The sequence below is a fragment of the Thunnus thynnus genome, chromosome 21 (assembly GCF_963924715.1).
Source record: "Thunnus thynnus chromosome 21, fThuThy2.1, whole genome shotgun sequence".
In the NCBI taxonomy this organism is placed as follows: Eukaryota; Metazoa; Chordata; class Actinopteri; order Scombriformes; family Scombridae; genus Thunnus; species Thunnus thynnus.
This window is the reverse complement of record NC_089537.1, coordinates 11,456,695-11,465,335: the sequence shown is the minus strand read 5'-3', so window position 1 is coordinate 11,465,335 and position 8,641 is coordinate 11,456,695. Positions and strand designations below refer to the sequence as shown.

The 8,641-nt window shown below is 38.1% G+C and overlaps 1 protein-coding gene across 1 annotated transcript in view; it reads left to right on the top strand.

Moving 5' to 3' along the window:
• The first annotated feature begins 1,496 nt into the window (after positions 1–1,496).
• Positions 1,497–8,641, top strand: part of LOC137173661 (sodium/hydrogen exchanger 9-like) — a 57,046-nt gene continuing 49,901 nt past the window's right edge. Inside the window, exons 1-4 of the mRNA XM_067578592.1 lie at positions 1,497–1,780; positions 2,107–2,306; positions 6,598–6,675; positions 6,871–6,947. Coding sequence (XP_067434693.1) covers positions 1,636–1,780; positions 2,107–2,306; positions 6,598–6,675; positions 6,871–6,947 — 500 coding nt within the window. The 5' untranslated portion in view covers positions 1,497–1,635. The remainder of the gene's footprint in view (positions 1,781–2,106; positions 2,307–6,597; positions 6,676–6,870; positions 6,948–8,641) is intronic.

The following is an 8,641-nucleotide window of genomic DNA, read 5'->3' as shown; positions in this document are numbered from 1 at the left end:
AGTGACATAATCCAGAACAATCAGAATAATCTTTATCGGCCAAGTATGTTACCAAACAAGGAGTCTGACTGATTTAGTGGCTCTCAATGCACTTACACAAAATAACAACACAATCGTTTCCAGAAATACACACAGAGAATGACTAAATACAGGTGAAACCTTGGTACAGGATACAAATAGTGCAAAGAAGTAAAGAGTGCAAGGAGTGCTGAGATAAATATTAAATAGTAAAAAAAGTGACATGTTGATTTATAGCCTATACATGTAGTCGTTGGTTAAGCACAGTATATACAGCCTGTTCAAATATACAGTAATAAGTAAAATGTATTGCATATTTGTATTTTGGCTGAAATAAATATGTATAATTTTTAGGTACAGTGGGTATTGTAGCGTTGTGAATATGTGATAGTGTGATTCAAATTGAAAATGGTAATTAAAAGAAACTATATTTTAATGGCAATGCAATACTGCACATATTAAGAGATGCTTCACAAGGTGTCATAGACCCAGTGAGATTATCCTGGACTTCTTTGCTTTGAGAATAAAGCATTATCATGAATGCATGTGGGTCAAAATTGGTAAATGAAATTTCTAATTATGAAGGAACCATCCTGCAAAAATAATTTGTGCGACCAAGACATTGCCAAGATAATAGTTAATCAAAAACTTCCCCTCAAACATTGCCTTTTCTTTCTATGTCGATACTATTGACTGCATTCGCAATAAGATCAATAGGCCTGATTAAACCCTGTCCAGATTTTGCTGCCTGGTGGAAACACTGATAGACTCATTACCTACATACAGTACACCCATACATGTTCACATGTGCTTGCATTTTCATTTATTTCTAATATTAAATGATTCTTATAGATACTAAAACCATCGAAGTAAAGCAAAGATCAAAACAAGCCATTTAAACGAAACGACTAGCCTAATTAATTAATTAATGTACGACTAATTAAGGGCCATGACTGATTCACTTAGAGTCTGGGACCTATGGGACAGTCAGAGGGGAGAGTCAATTTTCCGGCCAATCAAAAGGGGTTCCAGCTCCTCGTGCATTAGTTTGCGTTCACTGCCATCTAATGGAAAGTGAGAAGCTGACACCCAAGCTGTGCTGCATTCAAAGTCCTTTCAGTAATACTGGAGCTGTTTGAAAGCTTAGCAAAGATATAACGGCATAGGCAGTGTCAATAGTTGATGGTAGATATGATCTATCCTGTTTTTACATGACTAACAGGCTATAAATTGCAATTCTGACACAACTGAAATTACTCCGTGCCCAGTATTTATCCTTTTACGTAGCCTATGTTTCACTGCTCAGGCATTTTACACTAGCATGCCTCATACACAATTGCTGTATTGGTACTGAAGTAAAAACAGCTGTTCATCTCTTGATTTATAAAGTAAATTTATACTCACCAAGACAATTTGTACTCGATTTTGTTGTTTTATAAATGAGGCAAATTTCGCACCTGTGAAATAAGGATTAAGATTTCCAGGGAGCAGTAAAGGCAGCAATGTGCCTCTCGAGGGCTGCTGATGCGGATGTTACTGCTGCTGGTGAACTCAACCACAAGTTTAAAAAAAAAAGAAGTTATTTCCGAAAAGTTTCACCTAGCTCAGGCATGAAAGATGACGGGCACCGTGAAAAACACACCAGACAGTGTAGCGTTACTCGCTGCAATTTGCTTGATGCTTATGACTATTTTCACCGTGTGGAAGTTGAAACAGTTCAAATATATACTGATAAATGAAACTGGAGGTGGAATGTTTTATGGTAAGTACCCTGTTTTCATTGTAGAGGATGGAAGCCATTAGTCAGCAAGACTTCCGTAACCGACATAGGGCTATACCAACTAACAGATTTATTTTGGTCACACTTTGTTGAATTATTGGCTTTATTAGGTATGTTTTAGAGTGCCAAGTCACATTATTATGCTCTATAAAAAATATATAAATCACTACTATGCCACTATGATGATCAACAATAATTAACAAAACCTTAAGAGCTCACCAGCCTGAAAATTCTCTTGACACATATGAGAATTTATGCAGTTTCTCCAATGTTTTAGCTTTTCTTTCCCCGTTCTGTAACATCTACAGGTATGCTTCTAGGATTAATGGTGAGATTCCTCTTGTTTGACCGGGAAGAGAATATGGAGAATATGGAGAGTGTGTGCAGCTGTGTGGGCCTGAACAGCACTCCTCACATCCTGACGGTCAACATCACATCACATACACACTGTTACAGACATGTTGGGCAAATCAACCAAAGATGCCCACCTGTCTCGACCCCTCGTACGGTAACTATGGCAATTTCAGTTGACCTGCACTGCAAATATATGCTTCATAGGTGAATCTTTCATTTGGATAAGGGCTGCAGGTTGTAACAAAATATGTGAAAAGGGAAGCAATCTGTCTTAATAAAATGTTTGCCTAAGAAACCTGTTTAATCAATATTGCAGTGGGAACATCTGAAAACAAACTGCATCATACAGGATGTTTTCTTTCTTTTCCTGTGCTGTAGGTTTTTTTTTCTTTTTCTTCATAGCCTTCTCTTTGATCACATTTTGTCCCTTGTGTATGTTTGGTATTTACATCAACCATTCTCCCCTAATGTTCCTTAGTTATTGGTTTTCCTCTGAATTACTTGCTTGGACTGTTTGTTGTCAGGGAAGCAAGCAAGAGAGTGGTACAGAGAGAAAGAGGGCAAGAGAGCAATTTAACCTGTATTAAGGTTTTATTAAGGAACAGATAGGAGAGATTACATTTTCAGGTGCGCTGTGCGGACAAGGGGGAAATTAGAAGACAACTAAACACAGAAAAGCAATAAACTGTAGAGACTACAGTATATACATAGACTGTCAGAGCAGATAAAACAACACAAAGGGTCTGATCAATGGACACAAAAGGCTTTATGCTAACAAGACATTTTGTTAGATGTGTTTTCCTGTCAATAACTTGAATTGTGTGAATACAATTAGAAAACTCAATTCATTTTTTCTTGAAATTTGGGTTCCCCTCAGGACATTTTCCTAGCTGTGTGTTTACCTGCTGAATTCCCGTAAAGCAGTATTCTTGCAACTGATAGTGCTCTGCACTGCAGGAGAGATGTGAGATAGTTATCTCTTAGATAGCGATAGCCACGTCACAGTCTGTGATACAGTAATGGATGTGACTATGTGCCACGTGTTATTAAGTGGTGGGAGCTATGATTCTATAAATAATTGTAGCAGTCACCCATTCTTTGGACTTTGGACTGTCATTTCCCTTTTCCAAATTCATCGTAGCTGAATATGGAAATCCCTCTGAGTTGATTGATCACCCGTTGAGCAAGGTGTGGGGACTGGCTCCTAAATAGTAATTGAGAGCAGCGGGGGGTCATTCCCCTCTTGGCCAATCAGGATGGGATGACACACTTTCTCTGGGGCCTAAGAGAGGTGGTGAATTGCACACCTAGGTCATTCTGATCCTTCCTCAACTGACTGCAGACCTCATTTTATCAGATATTGTCAGCCAGAAACTCTGGTCTGTTTAGGCCTTTTTGACACTTCTTTGCTGTCTTTTGCTTTCCTGATTGAGGGTGATTTTGAGCGTTCTGGAGCCTAATTTGAGTGAATATTTAAAAAGTCACCTTTCAACTAGGTTACCAGCATTAGGGCAGATCTTAGGCTATTGTTAGGCAAGCAAAAACTCTTGCACAAATAGCACTAACACATGCAGGCTTTACTTTGTTTATTTATTTATTTTTATTTGAAACCTCCCTTATAAACATTTGTTCATTACTGAAGTGGCCATTGTTTGGTCATTGTTAGTGCAATGTTAAGTGTGTTTATGAGGTTTGTCTCCCCAAGTAAATATTTATTGTATTTTTATGTGGTTGGGAACTTGTTCTGGAACTGGTTTTTCACTTGCTGCTGACATGGAAAGTAAAATTATGACTAATCCAGTCCATTTCTTTTATTACCACTGTCGACTCAAACTGAGGTTTTGTCAGAATAATTGTAGAGTTATAATTCACTTTTTGCAGTTAAGAGATTTAACACCATTCTGTTCCTGTAGGAAAAATTGAATTGAAACCATTATGTGTTACACCTTACATTACCACTTTCATTGGTATTTTAATGTTGTGAAGACTGCACTGATAATCTTAAGGACTTGAGTTACTTTTACTGAGTTACTGAGATGACGTTTTATGTTTTTGAAATACTGAATGGCTCATTTAAACTAAATAAAAAGAAGTACATTATGTTCATATTTTTTTCATATTTTTTCGCCAGCAAAATAATGTTACGCTGGACCTTCAGCCAAAGTGCTGCTAACGTCTCACAGCAATTATTCACTGGAAAGGAATTAGTCAGTGACTCTAATATAACTTCTAAGTAGAAGAGCCTAAGCCTTGACATGGGCCTTTGGTTGTTATTAGTGTTATTTCTGTTTTCTGGCTCTCTTTCTTGCTATCAAAGAGATTTGTCATATCAAAGAAACGAGCCAATGAGCCAAGGATTCAACCATACGATGGCCAGCGAGCATGAAAGGATACAGAATTAGTGTATGAAAATGTATTTCTTAATCTCATAGCGATATTTCAACCAGAGAGAAAGGGAGTAGTGAACCATGAACTCCGCATCGTCCAAGCCAAGTGTAACTCTTCACTAATGGCTTGCACTCTATGGCCCCTTTGAATGCTGGGGTCTCATTAGCAAACCAGCAGAGGCTACCACAAAGGCCATTACATTGGTCAGACCATTCTGTGTAGCCTTCACGCCATTAAGCCTGATACATAGGGGGACCTAGCAGGGAGAGATAAGGGTTTCATTGCATTACTGAGTCCATTATGTGCCACTGGGGAGTAAGGCATTAAAGTTTGTGGTCTGATTAAATTTAGTGCTGCTCAGCTTAAGAGTCAATTAGTGTATACAACACACCTCCATCCTCGTCTGTGGTGCAGGTGACCCTTAGAATAAAACCATGAACATATGCATTATTTATTGATTGCAGTGTATGTATTAGTCTCTGTTATGCAGTTTAGTATTTGTCATGCACAGGCCGTGCATATGAAAAACTATAAGATATACTTACTGTGTGGGTAATTGCAGCCGCAAAAAAAGTAATTTATATTGAGTGAGTACTGGGTGATAGTGGGAGAAAGATATGAGCAATTTGTAGCTCCAGCAACCATTTCAAGTGTGAATTATGGAGAAAGCATGGTGACTCTCCAAACTCTATAGGGGGCTTTCCAGCATTAGAAATGATAATTAAAAAAGAAATGAAATCTTCCACATATTGCAATTACAAATACACAGATATACAAAAGTAAATGTTCACCAAAATGCAATGTGTCCAGAAAATAGGACATTTGCAGAGGCAGGCTTATTTTAATTCAGCCAAATATTCATGCTACTCAGGCCGCTTCAACCCTTTGTCTGTTTTTTTTCCCTTCAGCAAAATCTAGGCCATTCTCAAAGGTCTGTGACCAAAGCCCTATTTCAGCACGCATCGCCACATCTCACCCTTTGAACTTAAATTTAATTGAATTGGAATTTAATTTTTAGCATTGTCAAGAGACCTAGTGTGGTGTAGGAATCAGGAAAAAGTAGCATTATTTTTGATCTGAATTGAATATCGCTGCCGTTTGATCCTCAGCATGTACCCACAATAGACATGAAAAGGATTCAAGGATGAAGGACATGAAAGGCTACCTTTCTGAGCAGATTTCGTTGCATCACATTGGCTAGGATGAGAAACAGACAGAGAATGTGCACAGCATGTTCAAAAATTCCTTGCACTCTGGTTACTGTTTGTGTTGAAAGTAATGTAAGTTGCTGTGATTAGCAGCTTAGATTTCATTTGATGTTAACCCATATGTCGTCTGGACACGTATGGCTATAGTAATGGTACTTGCTCATTCCCTTTCTAATGGAGGCCGGTGACGACTGTCACAACCAGTTAGACTGCTCGTTCTGTGTTATGCTTATCTTTAATCAGCTGTGGAAGTCTGAGTCAGGGCACTTGGACAGAATGCTAATGCACTATACAGTAATTATATTATAGGCACCTGAGGGCTCTTGGGTGATGTAATGCACCATCTGGCAGCAATGCTGAGGGTTCAAAGTTTGTTGTTGAGAAGAATTTGTAGCATTTCTTTATTATAAGGTAGCATTTTAAATGGTTAATGTTTGTGTTTTTTAAGTGTCAAGTGATGATTTTTGTATCTAGATCGGTGGGAGCCTACTCTTTGGTAGCTAAGTGGTAAATAGCAAATGGCTCGTACCTACAGTGCTGGGAACAATCCAAAAACATAAGCCTAAACACTGACATATATGCCTGGAGTGTCACATTTTCCCATTTCTTCTATTAACAACATAAAGTGTTTTTTATATCAAGGACAGGTATGGTTGTCGTGGTACCTGTGACTATTGGGACTTTGGGATTTAAAGAGGAAAAAGGAACTGGCTGCTGTCTGCCAAAACAGAGCTGCTAAAGTCAACGATGTGTGTGTGTAATATGTGTCTGTCAGTCAGGCACGTTCAGTAAACGGAGCTCCCCACAGAACCCTGTCAGTCACCAACACAACAGCTCTGTCTTTTACAGGAGACCTTTGATCCCCAGGTCCTTTTCAATCTGTTCCTGCCACCCATCATCTTCCATGGAGCTTACACCCTTAATCAGGTGAGACTGCTGTCCTGACATGCCTTAAAGTAGGGGGTGGGGGGTGAGAGACATCATCAAAGGACTTTTCTTTTTTATATGGGTGATAGATCAGTTTGAAAACGTGCTGCCTCGTTTGTTGCATGAATATTAAGTGAATGTGTGACGTGTTCTGTGGTTGTTACTAATCAGAGTTCCTTTTAATTGCTATTCTAGAAACGATTCATTGACAATCTGGGATCTGTTCTCACATTTGCTTTTTTTGGTACCATAATCACCTTTATGATCATAGGGTAAGTATTGTTTGTTTGTTTGTTTGTTCACACAGATTAAGAAATCAAAAGTCAAGTTATATATGATGGTATTCATGATTAAGAAATATGAGAAAGTAGGAACTGAAAAAAATAGAAAATTGATGACTGACACTTTTCACATGATGAAAATCATTGAGCTGTATTTCATGTATGCAAGGTGCTATAATCATCAGTAGTAGTGGTAGAAAATATAACAGTATTTTTATAATTCTCTGTTCTTTATTATCAAATATGCACATGATAAATTACAGTTGCTTGCTCATTTTAAATTAACATGTTTTCAGTCAATAGAAAATGTTATTTTTACCACTGTGTTATGCAATTTATAATTAGTACATATAATTAGTACATAAAATCAATGTAATTTACTGACAAGAAATTATGAAATATGTGCACTTCAGAAAGAGAAAACAAAGCATTTTTTCCAAAGATGTAATTCTGGAGCTGAGTCATCACATCTGCAATTAACTCAAATCTTCTGCAGGTGTGAGTAGCTTCTCTATTTGCTTGGTGCATTGCATTTTAATACAGTATAGACCTTCTGTCATAGTAAGAAAAGCACAGGTGTAAATAATCACATTAATTATTGCTCTGCTTCAAGTATCCCAGTAAGCTATGACAATGAGCTGGTATATACAATCATTAAGTTATCATGTGCTTCTCCCATTATGACAAGTCTAAGTAATCGTCATGTTTGTCTATATAGGACACTCAAAAATCAAGCAGTATTAAGTAGGTGTCACTTTTCCGGTGTTAACACACTCCCATTCAAAACCTGATTTAAAATTAGTGTAAAACTGGGACACAGCTATTATCTGTAGCACTACTGTTCTGGCCTTAGAACGCTAGATGGCACTCTCAGACTTTGAGGGAAATGCAGACCTTTGTAAACCACTAGCTTTATGTTACTGATTCACTCATTTACTGCACACACAGAAACTGTGAAAACCATGTAACTCCAGTTTTGTTGTTCTCCTGTTGTAACTCTTGGATCCTCTGTGATCAGGAAGAATTGAGTAGTCCTTGATTTTGACATTTTGGAGATACAAAGTTCTCACTAAAAGTATTTTAACCCACAGTAATATTCAATGTAATATTCCTGGATTTAACAGTTACTTATTGCGCTTGTTGTTTACTCAAGACATAATCATTTTATTGTCAAGAGGTTTGTTGGGTTTTTATATATGATAAAAGTCCATGTCTTCTCAATGCAGTATTACAGCTATAGCTGATGGGCTTTTCCAACCTGCTAGAACCCGTCCCACCATTAAAGATGTTGTTCTTAGTTGCTTTCCTTCCATCTTTCATCCATCCGTTAGTCCTTCCCCAGGAGTGCCCTTTGTCTAACCCCCGCAGGTCCCCTGGGAAGCAGGGCAGGCTTTGACTTGTTGGGTCATGTGCTAATTCTTTGACTCTAACCAATCGTGTTGCTTGTTAGTGAGTCTGCCATATCCTGTGGGGAAAAGAGAGTGTCATGGGGGTCCAGGAACCTTATTGACTCACTTGACAAAGTACATTCACTTCCTTTCATTCTCTGTCTGCGTCTGCCTGTTTCTCACAGACCGTCTCTCTCTGTCTCATACACACACACACACACACACACACACACACACACACACTCACACTGCACACACTCACACTTCACATCATTAGCATAACTTCAAATCTCCCTT